The sequence below is a fragment of the Barbus barbus genome, assembly GCF_936440315.1.
Source record: "Barbus barbus genome assembly, chromosome: 29".
NCBI classification, from domain to species: domain Eukaryota; kingdom Metazoa; phylum Chordata; class Actinopteri; order Cypriniformes; family Cyprinidae; genus Barbus; species Barbus barbus.
The window spans coordinates 26305938-26328907 of record NC_136757.1 but is presented as its reverse complement, the minus strand read 5'-3'; the positions used below and the strand labels follow the sequence as shown (position 1 = coordinate 26328907).

Below are 22970 nucleotides of genomic sequence, written 5' to 3'. Positions count from 1 at the left end.
CAGATTCCAAACTCTCCACCATGGCCAAAACCAAAGAGCTGTCCAAGGATGTCAGGGACAAGATTGTAGACCTACACAAGGCTGGAATGGGCTACAAGACCATCGCCAAGCAGCTTGGTGAGAAGGTGACAACAGCTGGTGTGATTAATCGCAAATGGAAGAAACACAAAATAACTGTCAATCTCCCTCGGTCTGGGGCTCCAAGCAAGATCTCACCTCGTGGAGTTTCAATGATCATGAGAACGGTGAGGAATCAGCCCAGAACTACACGGGAGGATCTTGTAAATTATCTCAAGGCAGCTGGGATCATAGTCACCAAGAAAACAATTGGTAACACACTATACCGTGAAGGACTGAAATCCTGCAGCACCCGCAAGATCCCCCTGCTCAAGAAAGCACATGTACAGACCCGTCTGAAGCTTGCCAATGATTCAGAAGAGAACTGCCCTCCTGAAAAAAACTATAGAACCCTGCCCAAAACACAATAGAACATCTAATGGATTTAATGGTTATGATGGGAATTGTATTGGTTTTAATGGAAACTATAATGGTGTCTACTGATATGTGATGGATTCTATTAGTGGGATGTTAAATCCTATTGGAAAAATGCCCAAAACACACTACAAAAAGGAATTTTGTAATGGTTTTACTGGAAAAAGCTAATGGTTCTTAATGGTATTTTAATCGAAACCATTGGAATTTCTGTGATGGTTTCTTTTGGGCTTCTATTGTTTTTTAGCAGGGTGGGTGAAAGTGTTGTAGTCAGATGAGACCAAAATCCAGCTCTTTGGCCTCAACTCAAATCGCCGTGTTTGGAGGAAGAGGAATACTGCCTAAGACCCCAAGAACACCATCCCCACCGTCAAACATGGAGGTGGAAACATTATGCTTTGGGGGTGTTTTTCTGCTAAGGGGACAGGACAACTGCACCGCATCAAAGGGACAGGGCCATGTACCGTCAGGGCCAGGGCATTGAAAATGGGTCGTGGATGGATATTCCAGCATGACAATGACTCAAAACATACGGCCAAAGCAACAAAGGAGTGGCTCAAGAAGAAGCACATTAAGGTCCTGGAGTGGCCTAGCCAGTCTCCAGACCTTAATCCCATAGAAAATCTGCGGAGGGAGCTGAAGGATTCGAGTTGCCAAACGTCAGCCTCGAAACCTTAATGACTTTGAGAGGATCTGCAAAGAGGAGTGGGACAAAATCCCTGCTGAGATGTGTGCAAACCTGGTGGCCAACTACAAGAAACGTCTGACCTCTGTGAATGAGTGAAGAGTTTTTTTGCCACCAAATACTAAGTCATGTTTTGCAAAGGGATCAAATACTTATTTGTCACATTAAAATGCAAATCAATTTATAACTTCTTTTTAATGCATACCATTAAAATTATTTGCCTGTGATTTGCAAAACTAAACTACAATGTATTTCAGACTGTTGAAGATGATAGATCATGGATGATGCGTCTCCCATCATAAGCAAATACTGTTGAAGAAATGTTTCTCCTGTCTGAACTAACTGGCAGTGAAACAGCTCATATGATTTATGAATTTTGACAGGACTGATCTCCTATGATTTTGGAGCAACACTTGACCTTCTCCAGAGTGCAAAGGAAAGTGCTAGATTTACATATGTGCTGTCATGGCGCATCATAACTGTCGAACTCCCACTTCAAGCTAATTCATGCAGGCTGAAGAGCTCACAATGGAGCCATAGAAAAACCACAACCACAATATCAAACGTCTGTGACGATGCAGTTATGTTAAGAAGCCTCGCCACTTTGATATAGAGACCATTTGAATTCAAAGGGTGTTCAAGCGAGTCTTCACACTCCTCTTGTATCTATTGTCAAGATTTACAGTAAATGCAAAAAGAAAAATGTTTTATATAAATGTTTATTTGTAAACCGCATTCATTTTCTATACAGCACTTTAAAAACAGCTTACAAATTCCACAAAGAAAAGTGTTAAAGTAAAAAAAAATCATTACAAACAAAAAAAATTAAAATAAAGGTAGTCTATATATACACTACCATTTGAAAGTTTGGGGTTGGTTTTTGAAAGTAGTCTCTTATGCTCACCAAGGCTGCATATATTTGATCAGAAATACAGTAAAAACAGTAATAATGTGAAATATTATTACTTTTTAAAATAACAGCTTTCTATTTGAATATATTGTAATTTATTTCCGTGATGAAAAGCTGAATTTTAAGGATCGTTACTCTAGTCTTCAGTGTCACTTAATTCTTCAGAAATCATTCTAATCTGATTTGGTGCTCAAGAAAGATTTCTTATTATTATCAATGTTGAAACAGTTTTGTTGCTTTATATTTTTACATATTTTCAGGATTCTTCTTATAGTTAGTTTTGAATAGTTCAAAAGAACAGTTTTTATTTATAAATGTCTTTACCGCTTTTGAGCAACGAAATGCGTCCTTGCTGAATAAAATCTTGAATTTCTTTAAAAATATATGTTACTGACCCCTAACTTTTGTCAAAACTTTTATGTAGTTTTATAACTATGGACATGCTACACTAATGCTTCAAAAAAAGTGTTGCAATATTTGTCATCTTTCAAGCTGTACAAATCAAACAAACTTGAAAAGTGTGTTTGTTCTTTTTTTTCTTTAAAATAAATGCACGTGATTTTATGTTTTGTATACAATGCATTGACATTCAGCTATGTGTGTCTTAAGCATCCAAATATTTTTAGGGCAACATGTTTTTTTCATGCATCCGCATTGGTTAAGCTTTCAAGTATGTTTTTGCTGAATATCTGAACACATGTTTGGGGAGTTGTGAGTGTTTTGTACAACTTTTTCCAGCTTTCCATGAACTCGGTCTTCTGTCCAGTTTCCGTCACACCACGCTGGGTAAGATGGCAGCTGGTGGGTGGTATGGGTAGGGCAGGCTGGCGTGGCTGTGGAAGGCAGCAGTGGGCGGCAGTGAATGGGAAGAGTGGCTGTAGAAGCCCAGAGCTCCCGGACTCTGAGAATACAAGTCGAAATGCTGATCAAATGCAGGATTCTTTGAAAGATACATATTCTCCTCTGTGGCGCTAAACCTTTTCCCTTTCCTGATCTTGCTGGACACTTTACGGTTACGTGTCTGAATGCCTTCCTTCTTCATAGTCAGCGGTCTGTTCACCTGATGAGAAGGATCAAAGTATTAGACACAGAACTACAGTTAAAGCTGCTGTGTGTAATTTCTGGCCAAATGGAATTGCATGAATAATGAAAAACTGGTTGAAAAACTCCCTTACGGTGTTGTGTTCATCAGAAGTTGACGTTGGATATGTCGAAATGTCTTGAAATGTTACAAGAAGAAATTTACTATGTTTTTTTTTTTTTTTGCACGCAATTCATACAACGAATTCATGCAAATCAGGTAACAGGTAACAAAAATGTAGTGCTGGGTGCAGTTTGCATGCCACAATTCCCACTCTTGCAGTGCTAAGTTTTGAGTGACAACTTTTTACATTAAAATGACGCTCATCAGCTTTTACTAAATTAACCGAATACGATTTATATGTTTTAGTAAAAAATTTGTGTGAAATGAGTGAAGTTTTGAGTGACACAACTTCTTACATTAAAGGGGTCATATGATGCGATTTCTTGTTTTCTTTTTCTTTAGTGTAGCTGGTGGTGCACGTATACGATCTGCAGAGTTACAAAGCTCAAAGTCTCCCACAAAAGGATCTATTCTGTCTAAACGAGAAGCCTGATCCAGACCGGGCTAATACGCCTCATTCAAACACGCCCCTACATGTCTACGTCACAATGTGGAAATATTTGCGTAATGCCGCCCAAATGTTCACGCAAAGAAAGAAGGTGTGGTTTCAGTAACCGCAGTAGTGTTGATGCAGCCATGTCAGGGAGACACTGTGTGTTTCTGTGCGAACGCAAAAGCACTTTATTTGTCCTTCCGAAAGTAGATGCAATTAGGAATCATTGTTAAGATTTGTTTACAACAGAACAGCACAACCCAAATGTTCAAATTTGTACAACGCATTTTATGGACGACAGATTCGTGACCCTAGTAGAGTACAAGGCTGGCTGTGCATGAAGGCTATTTCTAAAAAAAAAAAAAAAGGGTCTATTCCCACTTTGCTATGACAACCTGGTGCTTCTGAATCAGCGACTGTAAGTATGTTTTGTTATTAGTTTAAGTATTTGCTATTGACTGTTCAAATGCGGAGTTTTGCGCATAACGCATCGTGTGTGTGTGTGTGAGTGTGAGTGTGTGTGTGAGTGAGGGGAACAGGGTCACATCACAGCAGAGTGTACAGCCCGTCAGAAATCGTCTTAAACGCGGCTTGTGTACTGCAAATACATACAAGCTTCATCACGGTGTCTGTCACGCGACTCTGTTCCCCTCTCGGGCTTGAACTGATGGTACAACTAGAAAACGACGCATTGTAGAAAACAACGCGTTTGAGAGAGACGAGGCATAGAGGAACTACGATAATGTACAGTATTTGAAAAATAATGTGTTTTTTGAACATTAAAGCATGTCAACATATTAACATATTCTGTTACACCAAATACACAATAGCATCATATGACTCCTTTTAAATGACGCTCATCAGCATTTACAAAATTAACCGAATACAATTTTTACGTTTTACGTTAAAAAAGTTATGTGAAATGAGTGAAGTTGCTCACATTGTGAAGCTTGAAATAGAGTCCACAAGCGTTACACACAGGCTCTCCGCTGGCATTGCGTCTCCACAGCGTGGTGGTACTGGTCTGACAGTTCGCACACAGAGTTCCTGTTCGCTTACTGATGACCTACAGAAAGAGAAATATCATATTGTAGAAAGTCTATAGATCATATTGTCAGAGAGTCACCACAGTCACAGCAGTCTCCACCAACGACACTCACTAGATCCCAATCCCCTGATTTCTGATGACCGCCACCTGTCATTACTAATCAGCAGCACTATATACCTGCACTCCTCCCGTTCACTCACTGTCTGGTCTTAAACATTCCATGTTGACTAACCTGACCCACTTACCTTTTGTCTACTTACCAGTTGCTCCAGTGTTCCTATCCCATCCCCGACTCCACCCTTGTGCTTACTTCTCCAGGAAGCTTTCCCCAGCGGAGCGGAACTACGATATTAGAAATCGGGAGCTGCTCGCCATTAAACTGGTGCTGGAGGAATGGAGACACTGGCTGGAGGGAGCTCAACACCCCTTTACAGTCATCACTGACCACAAAAACCTGGAATATCTCTGAAGTGCTAAGAGGTTAAACCCCCGGCAGGCTTGCTGGGCCCTCTTCTTCACCCGGTTCCAGTTTTCATCACGTATCGACCCTGAGATAAGAATGTCAAGGCAGATTCCCTCTCACGTATCCATACCCTGACGAACCCTCCACACCTGAACCCATACTCCCTCCAGCTATCCTTTTGAGCCCCATCCGGTAGGCCCTGGATGAACAGATCCGCATCACCTCCATCACCGAACCAGCTCCGCTGGGAGGCCCAGAGGGCAGAACCTACGTGCCCACCTCCTTGAGGACTTCCTTTCTGGGCTCCCTGCATGCTTCCCCAGGCTCTGGACCCAGGCAGCCAGCGTACTCTCTCGCTCCTCCAAACTCAGTACTGGTGGCCCGGGATGTCACCCAGTACATTCGTGGATGCTCAGTCTGCGCCATCTCCAAGACTCCACATCACTTACCCGCCAGAAAATTAGTCCCATTACCCATTCCACATTGCCCCTGGTCCCACGTCGGAGACAACTTCGTCACAGATCTCCCCAAGCCAGAAGGTTATACCTGCATACTCATTGCAGTTGACAGATTCTCCAAAGCCTGCAAGTTAATTCCCCTCCGGGGTTTACCCACAGCCCTCGAAACAGCAGAGGCCCTCTTCCATAATCTCTTCTGCACCTTCGGCATCCCGGAAGATGTCGTCTCCAACCGTGGGCCACAGTTTGTCTCCCGTGTCTGGAAGGCATTCTTCAAACTCCTCGATGTGACCGTCAGTCTCTCCTAAGGGTATCACCCCCAGACTAACGGCCAGACTGAGCGGAAGATTCAGGAGATTGGGAGATATCTCCGGGCCTACTTAACGAACCACTGTTACTGCTGTGTACATTCCACCACAGGCAGACACCGGCTTGGCTTTGTCTAAACTTCACGATGTGCTCAGCGGCTACATTAACAAACATCCTGACGCTGCCTTTATCATCGCGGGGGACTTTAACAAAGCTAACCTCAGATGGGTCATGCCGAACTTTCACCAACATGTATCCTGTCCAACTAGAGGACCAAACACACTGGATCATTGCTACACTCAGTTCAAGAATGCCTACAAAGCCCGCTCACTTCCGGCTTTTGGTAAATCGGACCATGCCGGCATTTTTCTCACACCGGAATACAAACAAAGGCTCGTTCAGGATCCTCCGGTGCAGAGAGTAGTGACGCGCTGGTCCTCCCACTCAGAAGCTATGCTGCAGGCGGCTCTTGATGACGTCGACTGGGACATGTTCCGGGCGAGTTCTTCTGACGTCAACGAGTTCACGGATGTAGCATTAAGCTTTGTAAACACGCTAACCGAGCAAGCTACAGAAACAATAACGATAAGGACATTCTCCAACCAGAAACCGTGGGTGGACAGTACAATCCGTGCTGCGGTTAACACACGCACTGCCGCTTACAATGAGGCTCTTCTGACCGGGAATATGAGAGAGTACAAAGCATCGTGCTATGCTTTCCGACGCGCAGTAAGAGCCGCTAAACACAGATACAGAGAGAGAATTGAGTCTCATTTCCAGCTCATTGACTCTCGGCGGATGTGGCAGAGACTGAGGACCATCTGTGCCTTTGGAAACGAATCCTCCGCGGAGGTGAGAGCAGATCCGTTGCTGGCCGACGAGTTAAACATCTTCTTCGGCCGCTTTGATTGCAGTGGCGGCAGCGTGTCTCTGCCGACCAGCGCGTCAGGAAGCAGCAGGCAGAGCAGCGATGATACTGTAATCACCGTGTCAGAGGATGAGGTTCGGAGGATACTAAAGAAAGTGAACGCCAGGAAAGCAGCCGGACCTGATGGGATAACCGGCCGTGTTCTGAGGTCCTGCGCTGATCAGCTCACGTCTTTGTTCACGTCTATCTTTAATGAGTCCCTTGCTACCTCCGTGGTTCCCACCTCATTTAAAAAATCCGTAATAATCCCTGTGCCTAAGAACAATAAACCCTCTTGCCTGAATGACTATTGCCCAGTTGCACTCACATCTATAGTCATGAAGGTTTTTGAGAGACTTGTAAAGAGCCACATTTGCACCTCCATACCTGATACTTTGGACCCTCTTCAGTTTGCCTATCGCCCAAACAGATCTACAGACGATGCCATCTCTCACGTCCTCCACTCTTCCCTCACACACTTGGACAGCAACAATGGGAATTATGTAAGGCTGCTATTCATTGACTATAGCTCAGCTTTCAACACTATAGTCCCCATCAAGCTAGCTTCTAAACTCACAGACCTCGGCCTAAATTCCTCACTCTCTGACTGGATTCAAGACTTCCTCATCGGCAGACCTCAAGTGGTGAAAGTTGGCCAGTTCACCTCAAACTCCATCACCCTGAACGTAGGAGCCCCACAGGGCTGTGTCCTGAGTTCCCTGCTCTACTCTCTCTACACGCATGATTGCGTGTCCTCTCACAGCTCCACATCTATTATCAAATTCGCTGATGATACTGTGGTTCTGGGCCTCATCTCCAACAACGATGAGACCGCATACTTGGATGAGGTAGAGAGACTCACATCATGGTGCCAGGACAACTGTCTCTCTCTGAATGTGAGCAAAACTAAAGAGCTGATCATGGACTTTAGGAAGAGACAGCAGCAGCCCTACACTTCTCTTATGATCAGTAGGACCCCTGTGGAGAGGGTGAGTAGCTTCAAGTACCTCGGTGTAAACATCTCTGAGAAACTGACTTGGACTACACACATCCAAACACAGGTTAAGAAAGCCAGGCAAAGACTGTACCATCTGCGACAGCTGAGGAAATTCAGGGTCTCACCAGCAATCCTGAAAACTTTCTATTCAGGGACCATAGAAAGTGTATTGACTCAGTGACTTACCTTTTGTCTACTTACCAGTTATAGTGTTCCTATCCCTGCTCTCCACCGTCTCCATGCTCCACTGTTACCTCCGGATCCCCTGGAAAAGGAAAATGGACATTCACACTCAGATAACCCCCTAGAGACATTCCCATTCCCCGCCTGCTTACCTGGACATTCTGCTCATCTCACCCCCCTCTGCTACTACTCAATAAACCTGTTGATTGTATTGCACTTACCTCTGTGTCTATCTGCTGACACATATATACAGTAGTGTTCAAAAGTTTGGGGAAATTAATACTTTTATTCAGCAAGGACATTTTAAACTGATCAAAAACAAAGACATTTATAATGCTGCAAAATGTTAATATATTTGAAATATATGCTGTTCTTTTGAACTTTCTATTCATCAAAGAATCCAAATGTATCACGTTTTCCACAAAAAAATTAAGCAGCGCAACTGTTTTCAACATATCAGTAGCGGCAAATCAGCATATTAGAATGATTTCTGCAGGGTCATGTGACAATGAAGGCTATAAATTGTAAATTATAAATTACAATTTAAAATAATTTTCAAACAAATTAGTTATATTAAATTGTAATAACATTTCACAGTTTTATAGTATTTTTGATCAAATAAATGCATTGCAGCCTTTTTTTAAAGTTTGTTCTTTTATCAGTATATTGAGTATGGGAGAGGTGTACCAGTCTCTTTTTGGGCCGGATGAGGGGTCTGTTCTGTCCGTTCATCTTGTGGTACAGTCCGCAGGCATTGCAGAGGTAATGTCCCGTTCCATCACGCCGCCACAGAGGGGTTGCAGTGGCCCCACAGTTCACACACTCACGCGGCTCTGTCACCACAAAAGATCAGAAATAATGTTTACATTGCACGTCATCACCCAACTTTAGCAGAAATACATGCACTCTTAAAAATTTCAATTAGAATGTTTACTGACTGATGTCCTATGAGAATTTTTATTCTTTAGTTTTTTAGAAAACCCTTTATGTGCTGGTGATTTTTATACATTTCAGAAACCCAAGTGCTGATCTGAAGAACCTTCAGAGTAAAATCAAAGAACCACATAGCTGCTGAACCAAAGGTACTGCAAAGAGCCACTGAAGAATATTCAACTTTAAAAATGTACTCTGTAAAAAATCATCGCAATTTTGGCAGTAAAGTACCAGGGTAAAAACCTGTTGGTTAACAATATGTTCCCTTATTCTATACTGTGAAACTGTATCTAAAGGGACTTTTCATGTAATTTTACAGTAAAAAAAATGTACTGTTAAATGTACAATTTTTGGAAGTGAAAAGAATGTCATCTTGTAGTTTACAGTTAAAAACTGTAAAGGTCACTCTTGATGGTTTTTCATTGATTCATTCATCTTAGTTTTTATTGCCAGTTATGTACATTAGGGTTGTATGCTACATCTTATGTTAGTTAATGTTGATTGCATTATTTTAGTGTCATGTGTGTTAGTATTTACCTCAGCTTGTGGAAAAGCTACTTGTGATGAACTTTGATTTTGTAGCTTTCTCTTCACCACCTGTATTATTATGGCGGTTGTCAGTATATTATAAAGGTAAAACCAGATTTGAGTCATTTTAAATTAACATGACTTCACATTTTTGAGTTTTTTTATTATTATTATTAATATTATTTAATTATTATAAATGTTAGTATGGTAATATTGTGTTGTTTTTGACTCTAGAACTGTTTAACTTCACTGCCGAAAATATATATATATATATATTTTTTTTTTTTTCTTGTACAAATATCTAAAAGCAAAAACCCAGTTCATTTGGCTAATTTTATCAGAAAACAAAACTTAATACATTAAGTAATTTTGATTTATCTTGATTTAAGAATGTTTAGATATTTGTACTGGGAAACAAGACAAAAACAAAGAATAAGAAAATTGCTTTTTTGCAGTGTTTTTACCCACAACTCCAGCACCAACCCACATGATCTGCCTGTTATGATGCTTCCTCACCTAAAGGAGAGAATTTCATCTTGCTGCATAATTTGGGTGAGAAGGACGAGGGTGTGTAGAGAAGCGAACTGTTGTAGTCCTGCGTGAAGCTCCCGTAGGGACTGTAGTGGGGCAGTGAGTGTGTTTTTAAAGAGTGTGTCTGCGCATACACGTCGCTCACTGAGGGGGAAAACACACCACCAAACTCCTCCCCACCTCCAGCAGGACTCAGCCTCTCTCCTTTCATGCTCTCCTGCACACCGAAGCTCTCTTTTTGGTGCTGGATAGGGGAGTGAAGGGCCGAACGAGGTGGTCTGGCAGAGGAGAGGGCCGTGGAGCCGTGGAAGGATGATGAGAAGGTCTTAGAAAACGCACTGCTGTGCCAGGATGATGGGGATGATGGGAAGAGGTTGGTTAGAGCGGGGCTGTTAGAACTTTCCAGCCAGGACAGGTTTCCGAGGATTGGAGAGGAGTAAACGGGAAATACTGTGGGAGAGAGGAAGAAAAGCTCAAGGGAAGGAACTAAATCAAGTTTCTGGATACAAATGAATCACTTTTTTTTTTTTTTTCAACTTTTCCATAAAACAGCCAACAAGATTCTTTTTAGTGTAACTGGTCACAGCTAGGGTCATTTCTCCTTGTGAAAGGAAAAACACAGCCTTTAGCCGTACATTTGAAATATAACCATTGCTGAAGATGTCAAAGAACTTCAAAACCAAGTTTTAAGATACAGATTTTTGGCTTAACATCCAGGTGCATCAAAATTACTGTAATGTATTGTAAATTACCTTTTAAATACTGAAGTACAACTAAATGTGTAAACATTTTTAGTTTCACTCACCTTATGGCTTGAAACTTTGGCTTACATATAATTTCTCTGTACTGTTTTATTATTTATAGGCTTTTTTCTTCATAGGACAGCACAGTACATTTTGTACATGTTAATACTATGGCATTGTTCTTATAGTATCATGAAAATGTAATAGTTTATGATATGAATGTGGTAATTGTTTAGTACCACAGTGCAGTCTACACTTCTATTCAAAAGCCTGGGGTCAGTAAGATGTTTTTAGAGAAATTAATACTTCTATCCATGAAGAATGCATTAAATTGATCAAAAATTACAGTCAAGACAATTATAATGTTACAAAAGATCTGTATTTTAAATAAATTAATGTTAAATAAAACGTTCTATTCATCAAACAATCCTGAAAAAAGTTAGCCTTCACAAAAATATGAAGTAGTACAACTGTTTTCAACATTCATAATAATAAAAAAATTATTGTTAAACAGCAAATCAGCATATTAGAATGATTTCTGAAGGATCATGTGACACTGAAGACTGGAGTAATGATGCTGAAAATTCAGCTTTGCATCACAGGAATAAATTATATTTTAAATATACATTCAAACAGAAAATTGTGATTTTTAAACTGAAATCATATTTCACAATATTACTGTTTTTACTGTATTTTTGATCAAATAAACACAGCCTTAGAGACTTCTTTCAAAAACATTTTTAAACAAAAAAAAAAACTCATCGAGATTGGATGAATGATAGGTGAATCGTAGGTAGTATGTATCAAAGTACCATGTGATACTGCCATAATACAGTGTGCTGTGTGCTGTGTCCTGTACCTGGGCTGTTTTGAAAAGCTCCAGATGGATGGCCATGGACTGGGCTGCTGAACAAAGAGGGCAGGCCGCTGTGATCAGCATCAGTGCAGGGGAACATCGAACCCTCTTCAGTGTGGACCATATAGCTGGAGTCAGTTGGGTAAGAGGGCATCACCTCTGATGATATCATGGAGGAGGAAACCCAACGAGCCTGTTCAACGGAGGTCTCCATGTCTGTCAGGAACTCCTTTTGTATGGTGTGAAAAAGGAAATTTATACACACACACACACACACACACACACATATATATATATATATATTCTGAAGTAGCATGTTAAATTGTGTGCAATTACTTTTTTTTTTTGCACTGAGTGTGTTAGTCTCAACTATTATTTGTTTCAATAACTGCAATAGAATATCTTCAATAAAAAGTTGTAAGAGACCACATAGAAATACATTTCAGAAAAACATTCTATATATGTTTGGAAATCAATCGCAATAACATTTATTATATGTATACATGAAAGACCATATTTACATTTCAAACCATATTCTTACAAAACCCATACTTTCACATATCAAACAAACCTTTCTATTTTTCACACTTATCTTAAAATAAGTGATACTATTTGAAGTGCATGACAAATCACAACAGCAATGAAAGTCTCGCCTGTCCATTTAACAGAAATGATATTTAGAATCAAATTACTCTAAAAACAGGCTACGCATCACTTGCATTGTTTGCTTTGCTAATGCAGCTGTAGATATGATAATGTAGATCTGATTGTAAAGTGGCATACCTGAGCTTATCTCTTCAGTCTTCAGGACAGGTGTCTGCGATGAAGATGAGTGCCGCTGGTGGGTCAGAACTTTATGTGTGAAGGTTTCTGTGCTCTGGCATTGTAGGTGATTGAGGTTAGACATGTGGGGACAGTGGGCGGAGCCAAAGACAGGTCAGCTTCAGCAAACGTGGTGCCTCATGAGCACAAAAAAGTCTGGAAATATCCCACATCAGTCTGCATTGCAAATGAGAATTACAAATATGCAAAGCTACAATAACCAAAATCAAATACTCAGATCTGCTAAAACACACAGAAAAGTTTATATGTGGAAGTTGAATCAAATATACATTTGAGTACATTCTCAAGTACTAGCTTTATATATATATATATATATATATGTATATGTATAATGTAAGATACAATATAAAAAAAATTTAACTTAAAAAATGAAAATTAATTCTGCCATCATTTTCTCACTCTCCTGCCTTTCCAAATTTCAACATTCTTTTGTGGAGCACAAAGAAGATATTTTGAAGGAAGTTGGGATACAATCAACTTTGGACCCCACGGACTTTCACAAAGCAGAAAATCATACAGGTATGGAACAACATGAAAATGAGCAAATAACGACAGTATTTATTTGGGTGTGAACTATCCCTTTAACTAAACTTGCTATAAATTCTATAATTTATAACCAAAGTAAAAAAATCTTGATAAAAGCTAAACCACTGATGGAACAAAAGGGAAAGTGGAGCCAATAAAAGATGCAAAGCGCAGCTTAATATGTAACACAAGAGGCCAGTTGAGCAGATCGCACTAATGCAAATAGAGAAATGCTGCAATCATTCTAAAGACATCCAGCCTGACCACATGCACACAGAGCAGGGCTGTGGAAGTCATTTGTTAATCAAAGCGTACCGTTTTCTTTCCTATTGTTCACTCAGTCAGAAGGGAAATTAGAGCGGTGAATGATGCTGTGTCTGTCATTCAGCTAAAAATGTAAAGTATGACATTTTTAACAGACTACAACAGAACAAACAGACCTTGTTTGGAGTTTATGTGCCCTAACTGCAATATCATATCTATGTTAATTGAAGATTCACTGAAGTTACACTATTTGCCTCCACCTTTGAGGTTGTGTGAAATCATTCACCGCTATGACTGAGTTAGTGGTTAAAGTAAGTAAGTGAAATTTAAAAAAGTAATTCAGTGATTAAGTAAATAATCTAAGCTATAAAACAAAGGACAGAACTGCTTTACGCACTATTAATAGAAACTAGTTGTTTGCATGTTCGGTGATAAGACTAGTTTCCTTCACAGCTTTTCAACAATGTAACGATCATTTGAAAGGAAGAATGTTTCCCTATTATTATTAACTATATAACAGGGGATGTACACTAATGCTCAGACGTTTTAAGATGGTTTTTTACTGTTTTGAAAGAAGTCTCGGTGACACTTTATTTAATGTGTCCTTGTTACACATGTTACATGTACTTACTATTGTAATAACAATAAATTATGAATAATTACATGCAAGTAACCCTAAAACAAACCCTAATCATATCGTAAGAATATTAAGGGATTAGACTAAACCTGGATTAGGCCATATAGTTCAATTTAAGTAAATTTGATAAATGTGCCTTAGAAAAAAAAAAACATTACTGGTGTGCATCTTGAGACAAAACAAAGGCACTGAGATATTTTTTTTTCAGTTGAAACAGCTCAGATTTAGATTTTAGTCTGGGACTAGGTTTAAACCCTGTCTGTGAAACCGGGGCATAGTTTTTCACTTTTGATCACTTTAATGCAACTGACCCTAAATGTTTGAACGGTAGTGTATGATTGAAAACTTGTTACCTGGAGATTTGTTCTTTGGCACTAAACTACATGAACAAACCTGTTCTGGTACATACATTATCATATAAAGCTGTGCCTAACTGAATAAAAACAAAACCAGCTCATTTACACCGGTGTAAAACGATAAGCTTAATGGTCGTTGAGGAAAAAGGAAGAATCTTTTTTTTTTTCCCATTCTCATTTTACAATTCCTCTGAAGTGGAGTAAGTAAAACACCTTGAGATGATATCAAGTCAAATATGCTACTCCTCTAGAATGTGTACTGTAACAAATAGCATGTAAACTGAAATGGAAATATGTATATATAAATACAGTTAGACATGCCGTTTGAAAGTTCACTAAAACTATTATCAGCAAAACTGAAACATAACCTATATAACCTGTATAATAGAGCCTTACAAAAAAAATGATCTGAATATTTTATTTCTTTTTTCATCATCAACGAATGACAAATCATGACATCACATAATAGTCATAATTATGACAAATGTTTTTTCACTTTTTGTCATAATTATGACTCATTATTTTGACTTTCATCTCATAAATATGACTTACTTAGTATGCCATATTTTTGAATTTTCATCCCATTATTGATTATTTCTTTAAAAAGAAATTTAGAAATTTGAAATTTAAACACCTATCACAAAAAAGTAAATCTAAGTCATCTGACAGTTTACTAAAAGTATACTCAACAAAACGGAAACATTATATAACCTGTATAATAGAGCATTATAAGAAATAATTTGCACATTTATTTATTTTTTTCATCCTCAAGAAATGACAAATCATGACAAAAAGTCATAATTATGACAAACGTTTTGACTTTTTGTCATAATTATGACTTTTTATGTAATAATTTTGCCTTGTTGTCCCATAATTGATTATTTCTTGAACATGTTTTATGAAATTTAAACACATATCAAAAGTAAAAGTATATTCAGCAAAACTATTCCTGTATAACAGTGCTTTATAACATATAATTTAAAAAAATATATTTCTTTTTTCATTAGCCTTAAAAAATGAAATAAATGTGTATGACTTAATGGGCCACTTCCTGGTGTGAAACAAAGTACAAAGCCCAACATTTCTGCTCATACCACTGTCATAAACAGCTCCACGCATGTCTCTGGATCAGACTCGGGTCCACCAAGCTCTCGTGTAAAGGTCGATCCACTGTGAATTCATAAGGGGGCTGCATGCGCTGTCTGTAGTGCTTTCCTCCACGCTGAGGGATGGGCAGCTCTGAGTGATGAGCTGGGAGAGGGTCTGTGAAGAAATACGGATGGAGCAAAGCCTGAGGAGAGAGACAGTGCATTATGAGTCTTCTTCGATGTACATGACTGAATGAACCCGTACAGAACTTCAAATGTGCACCTGTCTAGCGCTGATCCTCTGTTTGGACGGATAGACGAGGAACTTCTTCAGCAGGTCCACAGCTTGACGTGACGTGTCAGGCACGATCTCCTCCAAAGGAATGGGGGGGTTTTCTTTGAACGTGATCTTATTGTAGTCTGGTAGTTCTGTTATTTCCTAGATTGGATCATCATAAGAAAAACATTCAAGTTCCCCCATTGTGTGTCATGTTAAACTGTAATGATTAACAGGCATAGGGAATGTAAATGAGAGCTCACTGGCCAAACTTTCTGGTTGGGAGTTCCCAGCACTCGTAACACACAGCACAACTGCTCAATGTCATTCTCTCCTGGGAAAAGTGGAGAGTTATTCAACAGCTCCCCAAAAATACAGCCCACTGCCCTGAAACAAGCCAGAAGAGACACACACACTGCTGAGTGTAGAATAGGCACTGGTGCCATCTAGTGGACACTTGAGGAAAGACAATTCCCAAAATGAACTACTACAACCCCAATTCCAGAGAAGTTGGGACATTTTGTAAAATGCAATAAAATCAAGAATCTGTGATTTGTTCATTCTCTTGAACTTTTATTTACTTGACAAATGTACAAAGAAAAGATTTACAACGTTTTCACTGACCAACGTAAATGCATTTTGTAAATATGAACAAATTTTGATTTTGATGGCTGCAACACACTCCAAAGAGTTGGGACAGAGGCACGTTTAACACTGTGTCCTTTTAATTACAGTGTATAATTGTTTAGGAATTGAGGATACTAATTTTTAAAGTTCTGCAAACAAATTTTTGTCAGAAGCTCAGCAGTCTGTGATTGTTGTTGTCTGATTCTCGTTTTCATGATGAGCCATACATTTTCAATAGGAGACAGATCTGGACTGCAGGTAGGCCAGTCTAACACATTCACTCTGTCTCTACGAAACCACGCTGTTGTAGCACATGCAGAATAAGAGATGGCATTGTCTTGATCTAATAACCATAGACTTCCTATGAAAGACATCATCTTGATGGCAGTATATGTCTCTGTACAATGTCTCTGTATATGACTCCAGTCACCCATGCTGTTTGCTCTGCTGCACCCCATACCATGACAGACATTTGCTTTTGCTTCTGTCGCTGATGAAAGTCTGTATGGTCCCTTTGGTCTGTGGGACTGAGAACTCAAAATCCATTTTTTCTGGAAACAAGTTGAAGCGTGGACTCATCTGAGAAGAACACACATTTTCAGTCTTTCTGACTATCTGAGATGAGCTCTGGCCCAGAGAACCAGGCAGCATCACTGCATAGAACTGATGTATGGCTTTCTCCTAGAGTAACAGTTATTCAAGTTGCATTTCTTGATGCAGCAGCAGACTGTGGTAAATGATAGTGGTTTTCTGAAGTACTCCTGAGCCCATGTGGCTATATTTAACACCGCAGCATGACGGTTTCTTATGCAATGCCATCTGAGAGCTCAAAGGTCAAGCACATTCAACTGAGGTTTCCTGCCTTGCCATACATGCACTGTGATTTCTCTGGGTTCCCTGAATCTTTTCACAATATTAGGGGAAAGGGAAAGGGGAAAGGGAAGTGGTGTGTGGCCAAGTATGGTGCTCTGCATTTAACCCATCCAAGAGTACACACAGTAGTGAACATACACCCGGAGCAGTGGGCAGCCAATGCTGCGGCGCCCGGGGAGCAGTTGGGGGTTCGGTGCCTTGCTCAAGGGTCTCACCTCAGTCGTGGTATTGAGGGCGGAGAGAGTGTTGGTTATTCACTCCCCCCACCTACAATCCCTGCCGGACCTGAGACTCAAACCCACAACCTTCAGGTTATCCTGAACAGGACAGTTTTGCCTCTCTGCTCCACCTGGGCGCTTCCACTCCACTCTCCAGTCTCGCATCTTTTTGACAGACGCGTGGAGGAGCGGAGCATGCAAAATTTGTTCAGCGGGCCAAATTGGCTGCCAGGCCACCAGGAATTCTCCCGGTGCTCCCGATGACCAGTCCGCCCCTGGGCTTTGTTTGACTTTTCTGCCTTTGTAAGACTTTTATACCCAAACATGATACCTTGACCTATTACCAATTCACCTGCTTACTGTGAACTGTTTCAAACAGTTATTCTATAACCTTTTCACTTTTATTTTGCCTCTGTCCCAACTTTTTTGGAATGTGTTGCAGCCCACAAAAACAAAATTTGTTGATATATTAAAAAAAATACATTTAAGTAGGTCAGTGAAAACTTTGGAAATCTTTTCTTTGTACTTTTGTAAATTAAATAAAAAGTAAAGAGAATGAACAATCACAGATTCTTGATATTATTACATTTTGCGTTTTATTGCATTTCTCTGGAATTGGGGTTGTAGTAAGTCATCTAAATATTTGCCTTAATGCTCATTTGAATATAATTTGTACTTTTTTACCATTTAAATCTGACACAATTTAGTTAAAAATGAATTTCCAAAAAAATCGAAAACATACAAAAATTTAAACTATACATTTCACATTTAAAGACTTTTTAAATTTAACACATTGGATTATTCTTCTAACGCTAAGAAGAAGAGTGATTATAATTAACTGTAAAATGGATAGAAATGGATAAAACTGATTCATAGTTCATTTATAATAATCACTGAAATATTATATTAAAAAGTTGGTGACTGGAAAAAATGATTCCACAATTTCTTACCAGAGATCAACTCCTTCATCATATTTCCGAGCACCATACAAAAGTTCTGGCGCTCTGTACCATCTGAAACACAGCACAACTAATATTTTTAGTCATATGTGACCCTGGACCACAAAACCAGTCATAAGGGTCTTTAAAAAAAAACAAAATGTTATTGAGATTTATACATCATCTGAAAGCTGAAAAAATTAACTCTCCATTGATGTATGGTTTATTAGGATCGGACAATATTTGATCGAGATACAACATTTAAAAATCTGGAATCTGAGGGTACAAAAAAATCGAAATATTGAGAAAATAACCTTTAAAGTTGTCCAAATGAAGTTCTTAGCAATGCATATTACTAATCAGAAATTAAGTTTTGATATAATTACAGTAGGAAATTTATAAAATATCTTTATGGAACATGATCTTTACTTAACATCCTAATGATTTTCGGCATAAAAGAAAAATCTATTATTTTGACCCATACAATGTATTTTTGGCTATTGCTACAAATATACCCCAGCGACTTATGACTGTTTTTGTGCTCCAGGATCACATATGATCTATGTTGTAGCTGAAACTCACAGCTAGGACCAATGTAGCTCAATGCTTGCTTGACAGAAGCTCTAGTAAATGATCACCTGGTGGCCACCTGGTGACTGTACAGACGATCTCCTTCATTAGAAAACAGCCTGGCCAGACCGAAGTCAGCGATCTTCAGGTGACCCGTCGAGCTGATTAGAAGATTCGCAGGCTTCAGATCCTACACACAAAACCACGTGAAGCACATATATAGGACAGATCACAGTGAAGGACAAATGTAATGGCATCAGGAGCACAGTCTCACCCGGTGCATGATGGAGTTCTCGTGGCAGAAAGCCACTCCTTTCAGCAGCATCATCATGTAACCTTTGACCTGGGATGCGGTGAGAGGACGCTGGGAATTCCGAATGACTTCCGACAGATCTGACAACATGTACTCAAACACCAGCACAAAGCCTGTGCCGTGAGGGAAGACATCTTTCAGCTTCACCACCTAAAGAGATGATCAAAATACAAATAAAATAATGAGATCAAATAACGAAAATATAAATAATGTCTGTATGGATTCCCAGTTACTCAAATAACCCATTTCTGTCATAAAGAATCTTACTTTGGTAAATCAAAATGGCATAAAAAGTCACAATTATGACAAAAGTTGAAATTATGGCATAAAAAGTCATCATTGTGACAAAAGATTTGACTTTTTGTTATAGTTATGACTTTTTATAATTTCAACCTATATAGTTTTGACTTACATCTTATAAATATGAATTTTTGTCATTATGACATAGTGTCATTTTTGTCTCATAATTGTTATAATATTGACTTTCATCTCATAAAATACCCTATCATTAAGACTTAGTATGTTATAATTATGATACGACTATCTAAATTTAGACTCATGTCTCGTAAATATCTCATAAAAAAAACTTCACCTCATAAATGACAGTCATGACTGAGCATGTCATAATTTTAACTTTTTAACTTTCATATATCTGTCATAATTTAGACTTTTTGTCATAATTTTGATCTCATAAGTCAACTTTCATCTTATAATTATGACTTTTTATGTCACAATTGACTTCATATCTCATAATTATGACTGCCATAATTTAGACTTTTTATGTAATAATCTCATAATCATCTAAGTTCTAAACCTCTTTCTAAAGTTTTACTTTCAAATTTTTTGTCTTAAGTTTGCCATAATTTTCACTTTTCATAACCAAAGTATGACTTAGTATGTCATAATTTCCACTTTTATGTGCTAATTATGATTTTCCCAAATATTTTTATTATGTGAAGCAAATGGGCTTCTCTATTCTCTAAGCAAAAGAGTTTATCTTGACTTTACTAAACAAAACCTTTGTAAATCTTCAGTGGCCAGTATATCTCAGTATAGCTCAGTATATCTCAGTATATCACAGTATATCATAGTATATCTCAGTATATCCCAGTATATCTCAGTATAGCTCAGTATAGCTCAGTATATCACAGTATAGCTCAGTATAGCTCAGTATATCACAGTATAGCTCAGTATATCACAGTATATCACAGTATATCACAGTATAGCTCAGTATATCATAGTATATCTCAGTATATCACAGTATAGCTCAGTATATCACAGTATAGCTCAGTATATCATAGTATATCTCAGTATATCTCAGTATAGCTCAGTATATCATAGTATATCTCAGTATATCTCAGTATATCACAGTATAGCTCAGTATATCTCAGTATAGCTCAGTATAGCTCAGTATATCTCAGTATAGCTCAGTATATCACAGTATCTCAGTATAGCTCAGTATATCACAGTATAGCTCAGTATATCACAGTATATCACAGTATAGCTCAGTATATCACAGTATATCTCAGTATATCTCAGTATAGCTCAGTATATCACAGTATCTCAGTATAGCTCAGTATATCACAGTATATCTCAGTATAGCTCAGTATAGCTCAGTATATCACAGTATATCTCAGTATAGCTCAGTATATCACAGTATAGCTCAGTATATCACAGTATATCTCAGTATATCTCAGTATAGCTCAGTATATCTCAGTATAGCTCAGTATATCACAGTATAGCTCAGTATATCTCAGTATATCACAGTATATCTCAGTATAGCTCAGTATATCACAGTATAGCTCAGTATATCTCAGTATAGCGCAGTATATCTCAGTATATCTCAGTATAGCGCAGTATAGCGCAGTATATCTCAGTATATCACAGTGAGTATAGCTCAGTATATCATAGTATATCTCAGTATATCCCAGTATATCTCAGTATAGCTCAGTATATCTCAGTATATCATAGTATATCTCAGTATAGCGCAGTATATCTCAGTATAGCTCAGTATATCACAGTATAGCTCAGTATAGCTCAGTATATCACAGTATATCTCAGTATAGCTCAGTATATCACAGTATAGCTCAGTATATCTCAGTATAGCGCAGTATATCTCAGTATAGCTCAGTATATCTCAGTATAGCGCAGTATATCTCAGTATATCACAGTGAGTATAGCTCAGTATATCATAGTATATCTCAGTATATCCCAGTATATCATAGTATATCTCAGTATATCCCAGTATATCTCAGTATAGCTCAGTATATCTCAGTATATCACAGTATAGCTCAGTATATCTCAGTATATCTCAGTATATCACAGTATATCACAGTATATCTCAGTATAGCTCAGTATATCACAGTATAGCTCAGTATAGCACAGTATAGCTCAGTATATCACAGTATAGCTCAGTATAGCACAGTATAGCTCAGTATAGCACAGTATAGCTCAGTATATCACAGTATAGCTCAGTATAGCACAGTATAGCTCAGTATATCACAGTATAGCTCAGTACATCTCAGTATATCACAGTATAGCTCAGTATATCTCACACATTGGTAGTCCTCGATCTCTTGGAGGGCTTTGATTTCTCGAAGGGCCTGGTTTGGAATTCCATCTTCGAGTTTCCGCAGAGCTACTTTTTTCAAAGCCACCGTCTCTCCTGTCTGATCATAAAGAGATAACGCAGTACACAGCTTTTGTAAGCTTCTGTCATTAAAAGTCAAATTCAAATTTTATTTGTCACATACATATACATACATAGTACGACATGTAGTGAAATGTATTGTACGACTGTCCAACAAATTGTCCAACAAAATTAAGAAAAACCTCAAGTTTACAAAAATACAAATAGAAAAGTACAGTAAACATATATACAGAAATAAACTAGCAATAAAATAAAATAACAAATAGATATGAGAATAAAAAAAAATCCTAACACAGGATTAATATAGATAAACCGAGAACAGTCCAGTCTTACCTCGATGTGTTTGGCTTTGAAAACAATTCCGTGAGCTCCTTCCCCGATCCTGCCCAGAATACTGTACTGATCCATTCCACGACTACACAGCTAGCGAAGCAGAAATGTGTCTTTGATTCCCGTTCACGCACTGGCAAGTATTCACCAAAACAGAACAAAATATTACAATAAAAGGAAAACAATTGCTAGCAGGACGATCGTTTCGAAGAGATCATCATCCGCTGAGGCGAATAGCAGTTGCCATGGAGATCGTTTGTGTACGGCAAGCGAATGAAGACAAAAAGCTTTATAAAACGACCACGTACTGAATTTTCTTTTTTTTTTTTTTACATAAAAACGTACAAAATATTTTTTTTACAAAAAAGCAAAGATAATTTCTATTTTTAATGTATATATTATTAGTATAATTTGTTTAGTTTTCTCAACAGCTCTGGTAGAAATAGGGATATGTCAGGTGGCACCTGTTACTTTTCTCAGCGCTGGTCTGGACAGACCAATCATAATCGAGTGCGCTTATTTGAATTATTATGATTTTGAAGCGAAAAAATGCCTCTAGGTTTATGTTATCAACACGGGAGTAAAATAATTTTACCTTGGATATCCTATAACTGAATGGAACGCATTCCCCCCCATATGCATACATTTAACCATTTTCTAAATCCTTGAGGTTCACCTATGAGCCAAATAACCATAAGAAATCCTTTGTTAGTGACAGTGTAATTTTACAGACACTTGAGGATAATTTTACAGACAAAGAGACCGTTAAGGTTAAATTCCA

General features: G+C 38.5%; 2 protein-coding genes across 2 annotated transcripts; both read right to left on the bottom strand.

Annotated features, from left to right (window-relative positions):
• Nucleotides 1–1878: 1878 nt before the first annotated feature.
• On the bottom strand, nucleotides 1879–12491 carry LOC306848944 (GATA-binding factor 2-like). The gene is made up of 6 exons (XM_079383735.1): nucleotides 12464–12491; nucleotides 11684–11909; nucleotides 10067–10531; nucleotides 8777–8922; nucleotides 4665–4790; nucleotides 1879–3147 (listed from the first exon to the last, which is right to left on the bottom strand). Exons 2-6 carry the CDS (start codon nucleotides 11892–11894, stop codon nucleotides 2860–2862), a joined length of 1236 nt encoding a protein of 411 aa, XP_079239861.1. The 5' UTR covers nucleotides 11895–11909; nucleotides 12464–12491; the 3' UTR covers nucleotides 1879–2859.
• A 2216-nt stretch (nucleotides 12492–14707) lies between these two features.
• LOC306848945 (cyclin-dependent kinase 20-like) lies at nucleotides 14708–22464 on the bottom strand. The gene is made up of 8 exons (XM_079383736.1): nucleotides 22193–22464; nucleotides 21765–21878; nucleotides 19171–19359; nucleotides 18965–19086; nucleotides 18339–18401; nucleotides 15934–16057; nucleotides 15677–15832; nucleotides 14708–15596 (listed from the first exon to the last, which is right to left on the bottom strand). Exons 1-8 carry the CDS (start codon nucleotides 22265–22267, stop codon nucleotides 15405–15407), a joined length of 1035 nt encoding a protein of 344 aa, XP_079239862.1. The 5' UTR covers nucleotides 22268–22464; the 3' UTR covers nucleotides 14708–15404.
• Nucleotides 22465–22970: the final 506 nt, after the last annotated feature.